At 35.6% G+C, this 22,813-nt stretch overlaps 2 protein-coding genes across 2 annotated transcripts; one reads left to right on the plus strand and one right to left on the minus strand.

The window, feature by feature from the left end:
* Positions 1-9,230: 9,230 nt before the first annotated feature.
* LOC133331014 (uncharacterized) lies at positions 9,231-11,500 on the plus strand. Its single transcript, XM_061539414.1, has 3 exons — positions 9,231-9,392; positions 11,073-11,258; positions 11,336-11,500. The coding sequence occupies exons 2-3, from the start codon at positions 11,079-11,081 to the stop codon at positions 11,498-11,500; spliced, it is 345 nt and encodes a 114-aa protein (XP_061395398.1). The 5' UTR covers positions 9,231-9,392; positions 11,073-11,078.
* A 2,169-nt stretch (positions 11,501-13,669) lies between these two features.
* On the minus strand, positions 13,670-21,151 carry LOC133331015 (uncharacterized). The gene is made up of 4 exons (XM_061539415.1): positions 20,795-21,151; positions 19,083-19,885; positions 14,563-14,797; positions 13,670-14,389 (listed from the first exon to the last, which is right to left on the minus strand). Exons 1-4 carry the CDS (start codon positions 21,149-21,151, stop codon positions 13,670-13,672), a joined length of 2,115 nt encoding a protein of 704 aa, XP_061395399.1.
* Between the last annotated feature and the right edge of the window lie 1,662 nt (positions 21,152-22,813).

Consider the following 22,813-nt stretch of genomic DNA (forward strand, 5'->3'; position numbering starts at 1 on the left):
TTCAGTAGCTGAATAAAGAAAAATCGCTAAAATTTTAATATTAGAACAGTGTTACTAATTTTTTGTAATAAGTTGAATTATTATAAAAGTTATTTTGAGCTAATTTTTTTGCTGAATTGTAATTTTCGTTAGCTGAATTGCAATTTTTGGTACTGATATGCAATATAATATACTGTTATAACCAATTTGAACGTTTTTCATCAAATTTTAAACAATTTTCCCTTAGCTGAATTAAATTTTTCCTTTGCTGAATAGCATTTTCAGTAGCTGAATAAAGAAAAATCGCTAAAATTTTAATATTAGAACAGTGTTACTAATTTTTTGTAATAAGTTGAATTATTATAAAAGTTATTTTGAACTAATTTTTTTGCTGAATTGAAATTTCCGTTAGCTGATTTGTAATATTTGGCACTAATATGAAATATAATGTACTGTTATAACCAATTTGAAGGTTTTTCATCAAATTTTAAACAATTTTCCCTTAGCTGGATAAAATGTTTCCTGTGCTGAATAGCATTTTCAGTAGCTGAATAAGAAAAAGTCGGCATATGTTATTATTAGAATGGTGCTTAAAATATTTTCATACATTTAAAATATTTAAAAAGTCAAATTCAGCTAATTTTTTGTTGCGATTCCACACAAGGTGAGGATTTTTTTAGGAAATATTTTTTTCTTCTCTTTCTTTTCACCATGTTTCTCTCTTCTTAAGCGACTTGGAAAATGCAATCAACATTACAATTTTGAGTTCCAAACCAAATTTCATTGACGGATATTTTTGAAAAAAAAAAAACAACAACAACAATGACAAACACAAAGAAAACTAAAGAAGAAGAACGTGTTTTGCATACAAATTGTAGTTAAAGAGGCAGGCTAAAAATACAAAAGAAGCACTTAATTCTGGTTATTTGTTGTTCTTGTTTTGTATTTGGCCAGTCAGGCAGTCAGTCAGTCCGTCATGGTGTGCGTGTGGTGGCATTATGAGTTCTGGCTGGCTGTGATTCATGGCCTAAACAAATTTGTTCGTCTCTCTTTTGTCCATTAGAACATTTTGTTGTTGTTGTTGCTTCTCTTCAACTGACATTTAATTTTTTTTTATTGAATTTCGAACCACAACCACCACATTTTTCGATATGGTGTCTTGTCGTGTCTCTGCTGTCTTTCATGGGGAGTGTCTCAGTCTCTGTTGCCGCCACACCATTTACAGGTACTTTTTGACTAGCTTGCGTGGTACTCAAATACAAATTCTAAATGGGGGTTCTGACCAAAGACAAAAACAACAACAACAACAAAAATCAAATACTGCATGAATGCCTTAAATTAAAAATTCAATTCAATTCGATTTCTAATTTGTAATTTATTTTAGGTTGACTTTAATTTGAATTTTTGAAAATTTCACTTTCAATGGTTATTTGAATTTGAAGGTTGGCCTATTTTTTCAATTGTTGGGGTAGGCCTGGATGAGCGGTAACATCCACCTTTGAACAAATTGAGAAGGAGTCAGCCAAAGTGGGTCTTGCAGTAAACGGCGAAAAGACCAAGCTGATGGCATCAACGCGCAAGACGTCCACTAGACTCGGACCAACTGTGGAACTTGAAAACTACAGCTTCGAGGTAGTCAAAGATTTTATATACCTTGGTACCGCCATAAACTAAACGAATGACATCAGTTTTGAAATTCGGAGAAGGATAGTGATGGCCAACCGATGCTACTATGGTCTGAGCAAACACCTTAAAAGCAAGGCCACCTCCCGCCAGAAAAAACTCACACTCTACAAGACGCTGATACTACCCGCCGTGCTGTTATATGAATCTGAAGCATGGGTACTTGCGCGCAAGCAGATGAGGCAGCTCTTGGAGTGTTTGTGAGAAAAATTATCCTAAAGATCTATGGGCCGATCTGCGTTGATCTGGTGAATATCGCCGTCGAATGAACCATGAGTTGTACCTGCTATTCTCGGACATCGACATTATTAGACGTATTGAGCTGCAGCGACTACGTTGGCTGAAGATGCCCCAGCCCCGATGGAATATAAAAGCGAACCAGCTAATGGTTCACGCAGAAGGGGAAGGCCGTTGGAAAGATCAAGTCGAAGACAACATCGCCGAAAATGGTTTTCGAAGGCCGGGCATACACAGTGCATTTTTAATAAATACTAAAATATTTTTTAAGGGCCTATTAAAAAGCGGGGATTTTTAAGGCTTCTATCGCCTAAAAAGGCATTTTAATTTTCTATCGCTGTAGATCGAAGGCTGGACTTTTGTTAATCGAAGGCTGGCATTTTATAGATCGAAGGCTGGCTTTTTATAGACCTAAGGCTGGCCTTTTATAGATTTAAAGCTGATCTTTTACAGATCGTAGGCTGGCCTTTTATAGGTTGAAGGCTGGCCTTTTATAGGTTGAAAGCTGACCTTTTACAGATCGAAGGCTGACCTTTTACAGATCGAAGGCTGGCCTTTTATAAATCGAAGACTGGCCTTTTACAGAATGAAGGCTGGCTTTTTACAGATTAAAGGCTGGCTTTTTATAGGTCTTAGGCTGACCTTCCTGGCTTTTTACAGATAGAAGGTTGGCCTTTTATAGATCGAAGAATGGCCTTTTATAGATTGAAAGCTGACCTTTTACAGATCGAAGGCTGGAATTTTATAAGTTGAAGGCTAGCCTTTTATGGTTCGAAGACTGGCATTTTACAGATCGAAGACTGGTCTCTACAGATAGAAGGTTGACCTTTTATGGGTCGAAGACTGACTTTCCCTAGATTGAAGGCTGGTCTTTTATAGATCGAAGGATTTTTTAATAAAAAATATTTTTCTGAAGTCGGTCATAAGGCGTGGATAAAAAAACTATTCGTATTTTCTTAATATTTTAAGGACCTTAAAAAATAGTTTTAAGAGTCTATTCGAATGTGCGAACATGTGATAAAAATCACGTAATTAAAAAAAAAAATTATTTGAATAGATTTATTATATTTTTATTATTTGTTGTTGTTGTTTTTGTATTCGAACATTATTTCACGTAATATGTTCACCCCATCGATTGTACTCTAATTACTGATCGAAAATCAAATCACAACACGAACCAAAATAAAAATACCATAGAAAATGTTAATTTGTATGCGAAGGAACTTCCGTTTTATTTATTCAAAAAAATACAACAAACAAAAAAATCCAAAAACAAAAGACTCCTCTGACTGATTCATTGGTTTCTGCGTAAACCTCAATAATAATTCTTTATTTAATTGTGGACTACAAGCAATGCCAACAACAAAATAAATGGTAATTATTTTGATGTTTTTTTTTTTGATGTGTTATTTGTGAACCCCATATAACCTTGATAATGAACCTCAAAGGGTTAGTGTACTATGGAAGAAAAAAAAAATAAATAAAAAATAATACAAATAAATTATAATGTGAATTAAAAACCACAAAAAATATTGGCTCGCCTAGTGACCCAATAAACCCACTAATAAATAGTTGTTTTTTATAAAAACAACAAACTGGGATTAAGCCTGACTATTTTGTAAAAACAAAATACAAATGGTATCCCAAATAACCCGCCAAACACTACTCATTTTATTTTTTATTAATATTTTTCTTGTCATAGGCGGAAGTAGGCATTGTTTGTCACAAAAAAGGAAATCACTCAAAATTACAATGAAAGTGTTTTCAAACCTATCAAGAATACTAAAAATAAATTTATAATTTATTACCCAATTGAAAGTAATGATGAACCTCTTGATAGAAAGCACAAGGGCTAAAGAGAAGTTTAAACTCAAAAAAAAAAAACACCCTAAGAGAAATTGAATTTCCATCACTGCCAAAAAGAGATACACAAACAGCAAATAGGAATGTTTGTTTCTTAAGTCTTTTGTCTTTAAATGGACACACACATGTAATGAGATGTGGAGAGACAGAGAGAGAAAACACGTGAGAGAGATTCATGAGCATGATAATATGCCATAACAACAAGCACTCAAAGCAAATAATCTAAGGGTGTGAGAGGGAGAGAGATAGAGTTAATAGTCAATAGTCTATGAAAGACTTAAGAAACAAACTTGCCACTTGAATAGGCCATTGGATGTTTGTTGCTTAAGTCTTTTTTTTTGAAAAACGGAGTACTTCACGTGGGGATTTCAAAATAATATTTTGTAAAGGTCTATTTTAAGGCGGGGATTTAGACAAAAAAAAATTAAGGTTCTACAGAGGTCCCACCAAAGGCGTGTATTTTTAAAAAAAAATTTAAGTGGCTACCACAAAGTGGGGACTTTTTTTAAAATTATTTTTTTCCAATAAAAGCCTTCATCGAATAATCATCGGCATCCGATGGCCTAATGAAAATGTCATATTCATGTTTTATTATTTTTATACCCTTCACCACACTGTGGTACAGGGTATGATGTCTTTGTGCATATGTTTGTAACAGGCAAAAGGAATCGAGATAGACCCATGGTTCCATTTGAGAATAAGCATAGAATCACTTTCCAAGTCGATTTATGCATGTCCGTCCGACCGTCTGTCTGTCCATGTTAAATTGTAAACAAAGTACAGGTGGCATTTATGATCCGATTTGGATGAAACTTGGCACAAGTCACTTATTTGGCCCAAGGACGAACCCTATTGAAATTGGTAAAAATCGGTTCAGATTTAGATATAGGTCCCATATATATTTTCGTCCGATTTTATGTAAATGGTAAACCTAAGTCCCTATATATCTTTGGATTTGCACGAAATTTTGCACAGCGTAATGAATTACGTCTAGAATGATGTGTGCAAAGTTTCGTGAAAATCGGTTCAGCTTTAGATGTAGTTCCCATATATATCACCGAAAGCGAGGATGCAAGTGAAGTTGCGATGGGCAAGAAAGCTACAGCAAGGCCGTGATCGACAACTACGACCACAGCATTGGTCGTTCTGCATCCGAACTAAGCGAATGTGGCTTCCAGGAGATATAGTAGAAGAGAGCGAAACTCTCCCCTACAATCCGAACTAGGCGAATGAGGCTCCTGGAAGATATGCAGAGAAGATCTCCCCATTGGGCTCCGAAGAGCGACCAATTAAAGTGGTTAATTATAATGCTGTAGAAGGGGAAACAATGTATCGAACATATACATTGCCGTAAGCAATGTATCGAACTTATACAGTGGGGATTTCTTAAAAATTATTTTTTTTTCCAATAGAAGCCCTCATCGAATAATCATCGCCATCCGATGGCCTAATGAAAATGTCATATTCATGTCTTATTATTTTTTGTTGTTGTTGTTAATTGTCGTGATGCGATGTCTTTGTTGTTGTAATTTTTTTAATTTATTTGCCATCACTTTGTTGTTGATTTGTCAGTTTCTAAGCCAGAAAGATGTTAAACATCAGCTGGTTGCTGACTCGGTGGCTGACTGAACGGTTGGCTGCTGTATGTTTGACGACCCAACCCACAAAATATTGCTTCAAACATTAAAACAGCGGCAATTGTGATATGCTGTTGTTGTTGGTGGTTATTGCAACATTTTTGTTTTTTGGTTATTAAAAGGGATTAAATGTCTTTGGGAACAACAACAACAACAAAATTACATTATTCGATTGAAATTGAAATCGATGTTGGCCTGGCACAAATCCCATGGTTTGAAGAATAGAAACGAGGGAGATTGGAGTTGATTAATTTTTTTATAACATCCTCACCTTGTGTGGACCATTAAAAATAATTTTTAAAAAATCTTCACCTTCTGCGGAACCTTAAAAAAAGTTCTTAAAAAATACTCACCTTGTGGTAGACACCTAAACATATTTTTTAGAAAATCCTCACTTGGTGTGAAACCTTAAAAATAATTTTTAAAAAATCTTCAACTTCTGTGGACCCTTAAAAATCATTTTTAAAAAAATCCTCACCTTGTGTGTAACCTTAAGAATTTTTTTTTAAAAGTTCCACAATTTTTTTTTAACTCCTCACCTTGTGTAGACCCTTAAAAATATTTTTTTTTTCAATCACCACGTAAATTACTCCCTTAAAAAAAGACTTAAGCAACAAACTTCCTAAGGCCTAATCAAGTGCCAAGTTTGTTTCTTAAGTCTTTCACAGACAACTGAAAATTGACTACCTTTCTCTCTCTCTCTCCCTCTCTCCCTCAGATTATTTTGTTGAGTGCTTATTGTTGTTGTTGTTGTAACAGGTTGGCTGTTGTTGATGAAGTTCTTTCCTGAAAATATTAATAGAATGACAGGGACCTGTTTCGCGCTCACTACCTTCGGCGCCTTGGGTATCGGCTTTTGCAATTCAACAGATGGTGGATTGACAGAGAATGGTTGTGTCCTATCGGTCTTCTTGGAGGCCTTTTTACGGGCTTCCTTCCTTCGTTGTGGATGCTGGTGTTTGTGGACGTCTCAGTACTCAGTTTACCCTTGGGGGTGCTTTGAAGACTTAGAAATTTCAAGCATCAGCTTCCTGGATGTACTAGAGCCCCTCCAAACAGGTTTCTCCTTCGTTGAAGGGACTACCGTGGTGGTCTTAGTACTGGGTCGGGGGATCCTATCAATCAAGAAGTCTCAATCTCAATATCATCTGGATAGTTCCCGGAGAACTTCCGGATAAATTTGATCATTAAAAAATAAATTCCGGATAAATATCATCTGGATAGTTCCTGGAGAACTACCGGATAAATTTGAGGTTCCTCTTGATAAAAAAGGAACTCCTTTCCCGTAATGGAGTCGCTGTCCCGTCCGAAGTATCGGTTACAGTAGTTAACTGCTCTCCCGTACATCTTCTTGGCAGCAATCTCCTTGGCATCGACTTGCCTATCAGTCAAGAAGTCCCTCTCAATATCATATGGATAATTCCTGGAGAACTTCCGGATAAATTTGAGGTTCCTCTTGATTAAAAGGACCTCGTTTCCCGTGCTCTCCGGTACATCTTCTTGACAGCGATCTCCTTGGCATCGATATGCCTAGCAGGTACTGGTACTGATGAATCATCCATCTTATCGACGGGGTTCTCATCAGTACCAGTATCCGTTTCGATACCCGATTGCCTGAATAGTCTCGCGGATCTTCAATCTCGCCAGGGTTTACTTCCCTAGTCAGCAACTGGGAAGCAACTCCGAAGCAAGGAGACTTCGGAGGAGACATCATGGTCGTTATTGTGTTTTTCAGCGTAGTGCTAATGACCGTAGTTTCCATGATTTCTTCCTCGTCTGACAAGGGCGAGTCATCCCAGAACTGATTCGGGATGCTCTCCTGACTAAGGCGGAAGAAGCCGGTTTCCTCTAAAAGGTTGAGGAGAAGGGCTTTCATTAACGTCGTCGAGAGTGGGACAGAGGCAAAAGAGAGGTCCTGGGGGGTAGCTTGGGTCGTCAACACTTGAGAGGGGGTTCATTGATATCTGGCCTTGTAAAGTTCGAGACTGAGGGTGCCAAGACACCAACAACATCATCAGTCGTAGAATCACATAAATTGTTTTTATTTTGAGGGGGAAGGGGTTTGCGGGTTCTTAAAATTCGGATCCATAAAAAGTGCTGTAAGTGAGGGATTGAGGTCGACCATGGCATAGCCGCTTACCATGGCAAGGACTTGGCATCTAAGCCCGAATAAGCTTGTTGAGGCGCCCAGGTATCAACAAGGTTCCGTTCTAATACAGTCGGGACCCTGACTGCAAACTGTAGAACTCTGATAGGCACGAGGTCGCATGACACCGCAGCGTTAGGGGGGGACATTTTAAAAAAAGGTAGTGACCCAGACCTTTTGAGATGGTTATATAGGGGCGCCATTCTCGCCTCGTCGGCCCAGGGATCATAGGCACTTGGTCATTTACTCCGAGACTCTCCCCCTGAGGCTCGGACGGACAATTCAATATATGGTGTGTGTGTGTCGTGAGGGCTTTGCTGGCAGGAGGGGCAATGCTGCTGTATCCGGACCTTAGTTGTGCCAGAATTGAACGGGTTTCCCTAGGAAGAAGCATCTCACTCTCCGAAATTGCAGGAGAATGTTGTTGTAGGACATTATTGCATCTTTTGCCATTTATGGCTTCGGAGTTCGCCAGTTGATGCACGGATTTCATTGCGTTCGCTATCGACAATCTGTTGACGTGTCACCAAAGAAATAAGTCCAGACTGGGGCAGCATAATTCAGGATGGAACGACATATAGCCTTATAAGTCGTTTCCAATGTTTCTTCCTATCCTTGCCCTAGGAGATGTCAGCCAAAGCTTTCAGAACTTTATTCATAGCTTTCATCCCCATCTGGTTTCGAGCCTTAAAAATATATATATTTTTTTAAATATTTCAAAATTATTTTCAATTAATACCCCCTTCTCCCCTCTCTCTTCCAGTAAACTTTCCACACAATCACGTGAACGCAGTACCGAACTCCATGAAACTTCGACGGAAAGCAAAAGTTTGCGACAACAGCTGACAGCATTGAAAGCCAGTCGGGATCAGGCCATACAGGAAAATGTGTAAGTATTGAAAACACCCCCTCCCCCCTCTCTATTAAAAATTTGATTAATTTTTTTATCTCCTTCCCTCAGCCGCCTAAGCAATGATTTGGCCGAAAGTCAAGCCGAAGTCTCTTCGCTGCGCAAACAACTCAAAGATTCCGAAAAGGAAATCGAACGACTCAAACAACAGCTGCGGAAATATGTTGAGGAGGTTAAGAAGGCGGAGGATTTACTGATGCACAAGGTAAGGGTCCATGAATTCTAAATTCTTTTTTTTGAATAAAAAAAATTCAATTTTTTAGGAAAAAGAACGTGAGGAAATGCTGGAACACTATCGCAGTCTATCACACGATGCCGTTATGCTGGAGGGCAATAATCAAAGTTTAGAAAATGAAACGGCAGAATATAGGTGGGCTTTCAGAATCTACCTTCTTTCAAGTTGGACCTTCAAAATCTACTTCTTGTTTTTCAATTTCTATTTTCTAACCTCTATCGTTTCTGTAGTGGTAGCTGTAATTGTTGTCATTGTTGTTGCTGCCTTAGAATTAAGAAACTATTAGTAGAACAAGAGTAAAACTTAGAGAGTAGTTCAAAACCTCAAACATTTTTTTTTTATTTTATAATGTAAATAATTTTAACCCACCTCATCTCACCTCACCCCATACTTTGCTTCGTCATTTGCTGCGGTCTTCTTTCCCTCCCCCTCAGACGTCAAGTCGCCGAGTTGGATGCTGAAATTTCCACCCTCAAAAAAGAATTGAACTGCCGCAACAAATTAATCACTGAACTGGAGGATCGCATCGCCACCCTAACCGCGAAAAATACCTGTCTCGAACATCAGCTAGCCGAATGTCAGGATGAACAGCGTATTTTGAAAACAGATTTGGAGGCGCGCAAAGAGCTATGTGATAAATTGGATAATGAAAAGGATAAACTGAATGCCGAACTAAATGAATTGAATGATGTTAAGAGGAAGGTAGGTCGAGGGGAGATTTTTTTTTTAAAAAGAAGAAGAATTTTTAAAAAAGAAGTAATCGATAACGAAATTTCCTATAGAAAAAATAATTGAGAATGCAGTTTTCTTATGAAAAAGGGATCGATAACACAAATTTCGGTAAAAATGTCATCGATAACAAAGTTTTCTATGAAAAATGTTATCGATAACTCGGTTTTCTACAGTAAAAGTAATCGATAACTCAATTTTCTATGAAAATTACAATCGATAATATAATTTTTTGTAGAAAATGTTATCGATAACTCAATTTTCTATAGTAAAAGCAATAGATAATTCAATTTACTATAAAAATTGTCATCGATAACACCCTATTTTTGTAGAAAATATTATCGATAACATGTACAAAGTTATCGATAATATAATTTTCTGTATATCATATAATTTTCTAATCGATAACTCGATTCCATATCGAAAATGTAATCGATAACTTAATTTTTATTAGAAAATGTCATCGATAACGTAGTTTTCTATAAAAATTGTCATCGATAACACAATTTTTTGTACAAAATGTTATCGATAATACAATTTTCTATACACAATATAATTTTCTAATCGTTAACTCGATTTCCTATCGAAAATATAATCGATAACACCATTTTTTTCTTTCCTATAGAAAATTTAATCGATAACTCACAAATGTCTTTCGAAAATGTAATCGATAACACAATTTTCTTTAGAAAATGTCATCGATAATACGATTTCCTTTAGAAAATCTGATCGATAATACAATTGTATTTAGAAAATATCATCGATAACATAATTCCCTTTGCAAAATGTCATCGATAACAATATTTTCCACAGAAATTGTCATCGATAAATCAGATTTCATTATAAAATATTATCGATAAAACACTTTTCTATCGACCATGTCATCGATAACTATGCTATCATTAAAAAATGCTATCGATAACTCAGTTCTGTTTATACAATGTAATCGATAACACAATTTTCTGTATAAATTGTCACCGATAACACAATTTTTATTGTAAAATGTCATCGATAACACATTTCTCTGTAATAAGTATCATCGATAACACCATTCCCTATCAAAAATGTCATCGATAACATAATTTTCTATGGAAAATTTTATCGATAACGCTATTTTCTATCGAAAATGTCATCGATAACACTATTTTCTGTAGAAGATGTCATCGATAACATTATTTTCTATGCAAAATGTTATCGATAACACAATTTGCTAAAGAAAATATTATCGATAATACAGTTTCCTTTAAAAAATGTGATCGATTACACAATTTTCTAAAGAAAATATTATCGATAACACAATTTTCTATAAAAAAATGTGATCGTTTACAAAATTTTCCTTGGAAAATGGCATCGATGACGCAATTATATATGGAAAATGTAATCGATAATACACTTTACAACAGAAAATTCCATCGATAACACTCATTTCTATGCAAAATGTGACCGATAACACAATGCTTCTAAGAAAATGTTATCGATAACATAATTTCCAATTGAAAATGTCATCGATAACACTAATTTATAAAAAAAATGTGATCGATAACACATTTTTCTAGTAAAAACAGAACCGATAACAGTCTTCAATATTTTCGATAACAATATTATTTTTCGAGAGCATAATTTTTATTATAATTTTCCCCTATTTCCTTCCAGTTGGAAATGGAAAATGAACGCTTACGCTTCGATTTGGACAAAACGGAAAAGGGTAAGCAAATGTCGGCGGAAACCTTAGAGGAACTTCTAGCAAAAACTCGACGTGATTTGGAGGAACAAATCAAGGTTGATAGTAAATTAAGTCAAGAATTAGTCCAGTTGAGGAAACAAAATGATGAACTATTGGTTAGGATCATTACAGAAACCCCCTTCAATACCCTATATAAAACTGTAATAATTTTTTATCTTCTTCTATTCCGCAGCACGATCTGGAATTGGAGCGTCAGAAACGTGAACAAAATGCCACCTTGGCCCGTGAATTTCAAGTACAAAATCAAGAGCTGCGTCACAATCTAACCGATGATCGTTTTCGTCAGGCTCGTTCGCGCGAACAAAGTCCACGCTATCCTCCCGCACAGACATTGTAGAAAATAAAAGTATTTTTTTCTTTTTTTGCTAATTTTATTAATTAATTATTTAAAAAAATTAAGATCATTGTTAAAACATAATGCAGAAAAATAATGTTAATAAAAATCGATGAAATTGAAAATATTTTTAAAAATAATTCGCGAAATCCGATTAAATGTTCATAACTTCCAAATATATACCTAACATACAGGGACAATTGTTAAATGCTGGAAGTTGTATTTCCGATTTTCTTCGGGAAAATTGCGTGTAGCTTCTTCCCTGTGATTCCGATATATTATTGTTATCTGAAAAAAGAAAAATAGAATAAATTAATATATCGATAACACAATTTTCTATAGAAAATGTCATCGATCGTAATTTTCTATGATAAATTTGATCGATAAATTAAATGTCTTTGAAAAATTGGTCCGATAACAAAGTTTTATACACGAAAAATCATCGATAACACATTTTTCTGTAGAAATTGTCATCGATAATACAATTTCGATAATACAATTTTTCTGAAAATTGGATCGATAACACAATTTTCTATAGAAAATATAATCGATAACACTATTTTATATAGAAAATATAATCGATAACACAATTTTCTATGATAAATTCGATCGATAACTGAAATGTCTTGGTCCGATAACACTGTTTCCTAGAGGAAAAATTATCGATAACACGTTTTTCTATAGAAATTGTCATCGACAACACCATTTTATTTTGAAAATTTTATCGATAACACAATTTTCTATGGAAACTATCATCGATAACACAACTTTTTATAGAAATTTGCATCGATAACATCATATTCTATTAAACATTAGATTGTTAAAACAATTTTCTATGGAAAATGTCATCGATAACCCAATTGTTTATAAAATGTTCGATTAAAAATGTCATCGATAATATTATTTTTAAAAGTAATTGTCATCGATATCACAATTTCTATAGAAAAATTATCCATAACATAATTTTTTATACATACAATTTTCTACCTAAATAGCCATCGATGACACAATTTTTTATCGAAAATTTCATCGATAACACAATTTTCTATATAAAAAACTATCGATAACATAATTTTCTATAGAAAATAACATCGATAACTCAATTTTGTATAGAAAATAAAATCGATAACAAAATTTTCATTGCTAAATGTCATCGATAACACAATTTTCTGCAAAAAGTATAATCGATAACACAATTTTCTACATAAATAGCCACCAATAACACGATTTTCTATAGAAAACAAAATCGATATCGATAATAGGTATAATCGATAACACAATTTTTTTTATATAAATAGCCACCATAACACGATTTTCTATAGGAAATAATATCGATAACAAAATTTTCTTGGTAAAATGTCATCGATAACACCATTTTCTATAGAAAATAACATCGATAACTCCATTTTCTATAGAAAATAACATCGATAACACAATTTTAATTGTAAAATGTCATCGATAACACAATTTTCTTTAATAAGTATCATCGATAACAGAATTTTCTACATAAATAACAATCGATAACAAAATTTTCTATAGGAAATAACATCGATAACACAAATGTCTACATAAATAGCCATCGATAACACAATTTTCAATAGAAAATAACATCGATAACACAATTTTTTTCATAGAAAAAAATCGATAACACAATTTTCTATACTAACAGCCATCAATAACAGAATTGTCTATAAAAAATAACATCGATAACACAATTTTCTATAATAATTATCATCGATAACACAATTTTCCATCGAAAATTACATCGATAACACAGTTTTCATTGTAATATATCATCGATAACACCATTTTCTATATAAATAGCCATCGATAACACCACTTTATATAGAAAAAAAATCGTTAACACAATTTTCTATATTAATAGCCATCGATAACACATTTCTCCATAAAAAATAACATCGATAACACAGTTTTCATTGTAAAATGTCATCGATAACACAATTTTCTATCGTAAATGTCATCGATATCAAAATTCTCTATTGAAAATATTATCGATAACACACTATTGAAAATGTGATCGATAACACACTATTGAAAATGTGATCGATAACACAATTTTCAGTCGAAAATCTCATCGATAATACAATTTTCTATTGAAAATATTATCGATAACACAATTTTCTATTAAAATTATTTTGGACAACTCAGTTTTCAATTGGTATACTTACCCGAACCGTTTGAAAATTTCTCTTGAAATGGTTTCAAAATCCCCTTTAATTGCTGGGAATCATTCCAGGAACTTGCGGAACATTCTGCCAGTTTCTGCTGCGGAATCACAGTCGAATATTGATCACCTCTGTGATCATTTCTATGAATGTCACTATCATCAGATTTGATGTCATTTGGAACAGTTGAGATTTGTTTATTCTCTTCACTCTCCTGCTTTTCCTTCGGAGTTCCTTTATCCACCCCTCCTGGCTGTTCAGAGTGACCCTCCATATTTTTGTCATCGAAATATAACAAACCGTAAATTTCATCAGTATCATCATAGGGTGGTTTTAGGTCACTTGAGAGATTTGTATATTCATTACTCTCTTCTTGTAGCCTGCTCTCACTCTCTTGCGGATAATGAGGTTCTGTCTTCGGATTCGTGCGGGATTCTATTGGTTTGATTTCTGGAGAACGATTTTCACTCAATTTCCGAAACAAGTAAATGGCCAGCTCGGTTAACTCTTCTCCTTCGGAGGTGTCGATTTGATGAGTGGATATAAAGTTTCGTAACTCTCTTAGTACCTCAAAATTATTTGGAGTTGCTTGGAAGTTGTTATAGGGAATGTCATGAAGATCCGATAATTTTAGAGAAAATTCTGGGGTCTGTCGGATTTCTTCACATGGGGAAGTCTTCAAAGAAGAGATTCTAGTATCTGCCATCTTTAAAAAAATGTAAAGGCGTAGATTTTTTAAAAATATTTTTAAGGTTCCTACCCCAGGTAGGGATTTTTTAAAAAGGCGATGATATTTTAAATTTTTTTAGGGGTCAACTACAAGGTGTGGATTTTTTAAAAATTATGGTAGACCCTTAAAAATAATAATAAGGACCTTACCTTTGTTGTTGGCTGTAAACCTTCCTCCTCTTCATTAGAATCTGCAGCTGAGCTGTAATGTGATGTCAAATCCTGGTCATCCAGTTCCTCCTCATCATCGTCATTATCAACATAATTGAGTCTATAAATTTCTTTGAAACTTGTTGGTGAATTCTGATATTCCGATTTTGGTCCTTCGGTTATAATTTGAGGTTCTTCTCCTCTCTCGAAGTGCTTTACCGAATTATCAATATTTCTGTTATACGACAAAGTTTCATACCGGGCAGAATTTTCTTCTGCCTTGACGAGGTTTCGGGGATCATTATAAGCGATGGGAATTTTCTCTCTTCCATGGTCGTTCCCTTTCACTTTCCCCTTTCCCTTCCCTTCATTATTTACAGGCGAGATTTTATTTTCATTTGGGGAATTGCTGTGAGTCTGACTATTTTCGGGAGAGTTATTTTCGCTCTGAGATTTGTTTCTCTCCTCAACATTGTTGCTTGAAATACTTTCTCTCTCATTGGTTGGTAGTGATTTCTTCCCTCTGATGCTATTGGTAGTTTCACTCTCTTTTGGAGAGTTTTTGGCTTCCATAATAGCTCTACTTTGCTCTCTCAGGACTCTCGAAGGCCCTTCTCTCGAATTGTCCTTCACTTTATCTTCATTATTTTTCGACATAGCTTCATTTTGGGTTCGAGTATCGCTGAGAGCATAGGTAGCTCTTGGAGAGTTATTCTCACTCTGACCAACATTTCTCTCTTCAACATTGTTGCTTGAAATCTCTACTCTCTCGTGGTCTTGTATTGCTTGTTTCTCTTTAAGGCTATTGATATTGCTGCTCTCTTTTGTAGATCTCTTTGCTTTGCATGTTTTTCTCTCACCAGCCAAAAGAGCGGGCTCGCCTCTCAGTTTCTCTGTTTTATTAATAAAATACGATTCCGTGAGAGCTTCCGAATTGTTCGGAGTATTTCGTCTGGTGGAACTTATTTTACAATGGAATTTTATTCGCTCTTTGATAATCGAATTATTTGCTCTCTCAAGGCCTCTTTTCTCTCTAGAGTCTAATGACTTGCTCTCTCTGCCAAATGAGTTGTCTTTTGGCTTCATTTGAATCGCCTTTAAATTAGCTCTTGGAGAATTCACTTCCTCCTGAGGAATACTATCACCCTCCTTACCCTGATGATTGATGGTGGAAATTATTTTTCTGGTTCTTCTTATGGCAACTTCGAATTGGGTTTCATTTCCACCAGTGGAACTTAGAGCTGCATTTCCTTCACCTCCCGATAAAGTGCTTCCTTTTCCCTTTTCTTTATCGATTTTCAAATTATCTCTTGGGGAGGTAATTGGAAGCGGTATTTTTGTTCTTTTTCCAACATCGTCCGGACTTCTGGTATCTCTCTTTTCTCCTCTCTCAGAGTTCTCTAGATTTCCATATATTTGAAGATATTTCAGATAATTTTGCTGTTTCTCCATTTGGAATTTAGTTACTTCAGAAGTATTTGAAACAATTTTTACCGACTTAGAATATTTGCCAGAGTCCGCTCTTTGATAGAGGTTGCACTGGGCTTTTTTAACTGGAAATAAATAGAAAAATTAGTTAAATTCAGGTCGGATTGAACTGTTAAAACTGTTAGTTAAATTCAGGTCGGAAGGTAATGGGACCTTTTTGCCTAAAAGTGGGCCGATTTTAATGATTTTTGGTAAAGAGGTTTGCTACTCAATAAGAAGCCAAAATATGAAATTACAGCCAATTCGGTTGAAAAATATAACAAAAATCGAAAATCGAAGGTTATCCTTATATGGAGGCTATACCTAAAGGTAAACCAATATGGATAATTTTTGGTACAGAGGTTTGTTGCCCAATGAGAATCCAAAATATGAAATTACAGACAAATCGATTGGAAAATGTGACAAAAATCCTTAAAATATCGAAAATCGGAGTGTATCCTTATATGAGAGCTATGCCTGAAAGTGAACCGATATTGATAATTTTTGACAGAGAGGTTTTCTACCCAATGAGAATCCAAAATATCAAATTACAGCCAATTCGGTTGGAAAATGTGTCGAAAATCATCAACATGCAGGAAATCGGAGGGTACCCTTATATGGTGGCTATACTTAAAGGTTAACCAATATGGATGATTTTTGGTAGGGATATTTGCTACTCAAACAGAGCCCAAAATATCAAATTACAGCCAATTTTGTTGGGAAAAAATTTCAAAAATCCTTTAAATACAAAAAAATCGGAGGGTATCCTTATATGGGAGATATTCTAAAGGACAACCAATATGGATGACCTTTAGTAGGACGATTTCCTATCCAAAGAGTAGCCAATATATGAAATTACAGGCAATTCGGTGTAAAAATGTGTTAAAAATCCTCAAAATATCGAAAATCGGAGTGTAGCCTTATATAGGGGCTATGCCTAAAGATGATTCAATATGGTTGATTTTTGGTAGAAAGGTTTGCTACCAAATGAGAATAGAAAATATCAATTTACAACCAATTCAATTGGAAAATGTATTAAAAATAATCAAAATATCGAAAATCGGAAGGCAAGGTTATACCTGAAAGTGAACCAATATTTATAATTTTTGAGAATTGCTACCCAATGAGAACCCATAATATCATATTACACCCAATTTGGTTGGAGAATATGTCAAAAATCCTCTAAATATCAAAAAATCGGAGGGTACCCTCATTTGGGGCCTATACCTAAAGGTGGACCAAAATGGATAATTTTTGGTAGGAAGATTTTCTACCCAGAGAATATGCAAAACATCAAATTACAACCAATTCGATTCGATAGCCTATACAAAATTTGTACCTTTTACTTGAAATCCGACGGAATTTTATATAGCAGCTATATCGAAATCTGAACCGATTTCAATCAAACTTGACATATGTTATTCTATTTAGTAGCGAGATTTCGAGGCAATCGCACCGACTTTGTGACCTTGGTGCAACATTTACGTGAAATCGTACGGAATTTTATATGGGAGCTATATCGAAATCGAAACCAATTTCACACATCATTCTAGGTCCAATTCAGTAGCCTATAAACATTTTCGTGGCAATCGGACACACACTGGGCCCTTGGTGCAGCGTTTACCTGAAATCGGACGGAATTTTATATGGGAGATATATAGATATAGATGGGAGATATATAGATATAGCCTATGCAAAATTTCGTCGCAATCGCACCAACATGGTGACTTTGGTGTATCATTTACTCGAAATCGGCAAAGATTTTAATCAGACATGACACAAGTCGAGACTCAATTCAATAGCCCATGCAAAATTTCGTGGCAATCGCACCAACATTGTGACATTGGTGCAGCATTTATCTGAAATCCGAAGCTACATCGAAATCTGAACAAATTTTAATCATATTTGACGTATGTCATTCCAGGCTCAATTATTCATTTCGATCGGACCAACCTAGAGTATTTTCTGCAACATTTACATGAAATCCGTCGAAGTTATATACGGGATATATATCGAAATTTGAACCGATTCACGCTATTTTTAATAGGGTTCATCCTTGGATCAACTAAATGAGCCATGCCAAATCAGATCGATGACTTTTCAATTGACCCGTTAATTGATCAAAATTCTTACCATCATTGTCGTGATGTCCTTCGGCAGCTTCCTTCGAGATATTTTGCTTTTTAGTATCTTCCTGATTTTCCATGCGATTTGCTTTTGAGTTTCCTGGCTTCTCAAAATGCCTCTCTTCGTTTTTGGTATCCACAGAGGGTTCCGATTTTTTTGGAGAAGAAATTGGTCCATGTTTTCCTTCACATCTATTATTGACAGGGCTCGGAAGCTCATCCTCTTTCATAAATTGCTTGGATTTTTTGCCATAATTTTTTAAAGAAGTATCCGGTCTATCAGTCGAATATCCTTCAATGATTTTATTCACCCTAGAAGATCGATTTACTTCTCCTCTACAGATCGGTATTTCCTCAATATTTCCTCTCTCAATTTCTTTGTAGTCAGCGACTCTGCGAAGTGAGTCTCTCCGGGCATTTTGCTCTGTTAGAAGTGAGTGCGGATAATCTTCTCCACCTCTCTTCTCTTTCTTTTCTTCAAGTTTTCCATTGAAATTTTCCGATTTATTTTCCTCATATTTTTCTTTGGCATTTTCCGATTTCAATTTTTCACATTTTGAAATATTTCCGATTTCTTCATCCTTCCTCCCTCCCAGAGGTCCCTCTTTGGTTATCTCCAATTTTTTAGCCTCAATATTTTCCTCCATGGATATTTCATCGAATTTTTTCACCTCATATGCCCTGACTTTCATAGTTTTCATTATCTTCAATGTATCCAGAGAATATTCCTGATGCTGAGTATCAACTTCGGTGGCGGTGGATTTATTACAACCAATTCTGCTCCTCCTCCTCGCAGTTAATTGATGTCGGAGATAATTTTCGGTACTAATTTTACTTTCTTTCAAATGATATTTTCTTTCCTTTGGAATTGGATCCAGCTCGCTTTCCATTTTCCGATTTGTATATCTATCCATTAGGCGGATTAACTTCGTGGCCTTTTTATTATCCAATGGGTAGATGAATTCTTGAATTTTATTTGTTTCCAATTTCTTGGAATTTGCTTCCTTAGAATGCCTCTTATTTGATGTTCCACATTGCTGAGAGCCTTGAACATGACTCTCCTCAGGGCTTTTCTCTCGATAAGCCATCGTTACTCTCGTTACACTTTCATTGGTGGCAATTCGTGGATCGCAGCTTCCTCTCACAGGTTCGTCATCTTTATTGTGGGGTATTAATCTCCTAGGGCTTTTCCTTCGATAAGACGAAGTTTCTCTCTTCAAGTCTCCCTTATCATTTAGAGTCGATTTCATTTGATGTCTCTCAGTTGATCTTCCACACAGCTGAGAGCCCTGGAAATTTCTCTCCTCGGGGCTTTTCTCTCGAGCCATCGTTACTCTCTTTACACTTTCATTGTTGGCAATTAGTGGATCGCAGGTTCTTCTCACGGGTTCATCATCAGCTTCATTTTGGGTTCCTGCTCTTTTAGAATTTTTTATATTCTCTTTAGTATTTTCCGAACAACATGAGGCTCTTCTCTCCTGATGATGACTCTCATTTTTATTGAAATGAGTGGAATTCCTTTGATTTTTTCCTGACTTAACTTTCGAATATTTCGCTCTCACAGAGGCATCGTTATCATCATAATGGGGATTATTTTTTCCGACAGCTTTGCATGTACTGCGGAATTTTTCAGAATTTTTTTCGGAATATAATTGATTAAAATTCTTACCATCATTGTTGTGATATCCTTCGATAGCCTCCTTCGGGGTATTTTGCTCCTTGGTATCTGCCTGAATTTCCATTCGATTTTCTTTTAAATTTCCACACCTCTCAAGATCCATTTCCTCGATTTTGGCATCATTAAGAGGTTCTGACTTTTTTGACGCAGATATGAGTCCATTCAAATTAGTTCCATCTTTGCCGTTATGGGTCGAGCTCGGAAGCTCGCCCTCCTTCATAAATTGCTTGTATTTTTTGCCATAATTTGTTCTCCCCGGGGAATTTTCTCTCATGACAATTTCATCATTCGAAATTCTCTCGTTACGTGGTGAGAGAGTATGGGTCGAAGTGTTCTTCCTCTCACTTCTATGTTCTGCTTTGGAATGGATTCTCTCGTTGCAAGGTCGGAGAGTATGAGGCGAAAAATTGTTCTCACTTCCATGACCTCCTCCTCTGGAACAAAAATTATCCGTATTCAGGTCCGAATTTTGGCGATCAGTAAATCTCTCCCTTTTATTCTCTTTGACACATTTTCTCTCCAAACTTCCATTGCTTACCTCTCTCTCTTTACATGGTGAGAGAGTATGAGGTGAGGAATTCCTATCACTTCCATGCCCGGCTTTCGTATAGAAATAATCCGTATTCCGATCAGTATTTTGACGACCAAAAAATCGCCCCGCATTTTTGTTCAGAGCCCTACATAAATTTTGATGGGCTACATTTTGCCTAGGCGAAGGAGACCCGCTCATTTGTTCAAAATCTCTTTCATTGTTGTCTCTTAATCTCCTGCAACAATTTTGCCGATCTTGATTTTCTCTTGACGTTAGAAAATCCCCACAGCAGATCCTAATCGGTAAACCATGTTCACACGATGTCGTCCTCCAACAGCTGGGGAGATTCGTAAATCCACCACGACATATTGGATATTTCGAAAGGGAATTTAAACACCTCACACACCTAAAACAATGACAATAATTCACAATCACTTCGTTCGAAGCGGCATAGAATTGGTTTTCCAACAGGGTGGGTTCTTCTTCTTTTCGGGGGTTCTCTTCTTCGATTTCTTTCATCACATTAGAGTTATGATCACCAATTGCCCCCAGATCCCTATTGGAGACACACTGTAAAGCCAATGTACGTGATTTGGGTCTCATCGACATATCCGAAACGCAGGCATAACGTGGCGGAACGCAGACACATTGAAATTCCGTGGAATATTTTAAGGCATCATCACCAACCTGGCGGGGGGATGTGATGGCTTTTTGAGGGTTTTGAGAATTTTTCGGAATTTTTGGAACATCTTGTGGGGTGTGAGGATCATCGGGACTATGAGTCATTTCATTTTTGTGGGTTCTGGATTCCGTTATTAATTTTTTAGACCCTAAATAGGTGTCAGGATCATCTTGACTATGTGTCGTTACATTTTTGAGGGTTCTAGAATCCGCTATTAATTTTTTGGACCTCAAAGGAGAATCGACTCTCTCTTTCCGTGGTGTCCATAAATTCTTTTGGAATTTTTCGGAACCTATTGCCGAATATTTTTCTTCCATAGGGTCATGATGGAATGTAGCGATGTTTTGGGGAGTTTGAAAATGTTCAGATTTTTTGCGAACATATTTTTGAGGGTTTTGAGAATTTTTCGGAATTTTTGGAAAATTTTGTGGGGTGTCAGGATCATCAGCCTTTTCTTTTTCGAAGGTTCTGGAATCCGCTCTGAATTTTTTAGAGCCTAAAGGAGAATTTTCTCTCTCTTTTCGTGATGTCCACGAATTCTTTTGAAAATTTTCGGAACCCATTTCCGAATATTTTGCTTCCACAGGGTCATGATGGAATGTAGCGATGTTTTGGAGAGTTTGGATATGTTCAGAAGTTTTGCGAACATATTTTGAGGTCTCAGAAGGATCATTACTATCGGCCTTTTCATTTTCTAGGGTTCTAGAATCCGCTATTAGTTTATGGGGAGTTCGAAAATTTTCTGAATTTCTGTGAAAACGTTTTAAGGTGTCAGAGGGATCATTGCTATCAGTCCATTCATTTTTGAGGGTTTTGGAATTGGCTTTTAATTTTTTAGAGCCTAAAGGAGATTCGACTCTCTCTTTCCGTGGTGTCCATGAATTCTTTTGGAATTTTCCGGACCAAGTTTCGGAATTTTTTGCTTCCTCAGGGTCGTGATGGTATGTGGCGACTTTTTGGGGAGTTTGAGAATTTTCTGAATTTTTGAGAATTCTTAAATTCTCTCTCATTTTTTCCGACCATAACGGAGAACTCTTCCTCTGCTTACTTTGTGTCCGAATATTCTTTTGCAAATTTTCCGACCATGTTTCCGAAAATTTAGCTTCCATATGATCATCAAGGTGTTGGTAGTAGTTCTCTCCATGAGATTTATTACGATTCTCTTTAATTTTGTCGCTCTCTTTCAATCGTCTATTTATATTCTCTTTGATTTTTTCCGACCATTCATGGCAATATTTTTCCCTCACGGAATCCTTGCCGTCTTCTCCTCCTCCTGCGTCATTTTCAATTTCCTTTAATAAAATATTCCGTTGGTGTTTTAATTTTTGTATTTCCCGATTAAAGGCATTTTCTAAATTCCATAAATAATGGGATTCCGATGTGGTTTTCATTGTGAAAATATTGCCAGGCATTTTTGAGTTCCTCTCATTAAAATCTCTCTTACTCTTCCGGGGTGTAAATGCCACATGGCAGCTGGCAATGGTTTTGACTTTTGGTAAATAACGATATTTCTTCTTCTTAATATTGGAGGATTTTCTTAGGAGTCTCTGGGTATCAAATTTTCAATCTGTAAAAATAAAAAAAAATATTATTTAAAAAAATTCCGAAAAAATATTATATTAACGATTACCTTTCTTTAAGCCGTCGTTCGTTTGGAGATTTGAATATTGTTGCTTCCAAAAAAAAATATTAATGTTTTTTTTATTTCAAATCTTGCTATTTTTCCAAAAATTTTCAATTTTCATTATTTTAAAATTTGATATTTG

The sequence above is a fragment of the Musca vetustissima genome, unplaced genomic scaffold, assembly GCF_032173495.1.
Source record: "Musca vetustissima isolate MV318-11 ecotype Yass unplaced genomic scaffold, APGP_CSIRO_Mvet_v1 utg31932, whole genome shotgun sequence".
Lineage (NCBI taxonomy): Eukaryota > Metazoa > Arthropoda > Insecta > Diptera > Muscidae > Musca > Musca vetustissima.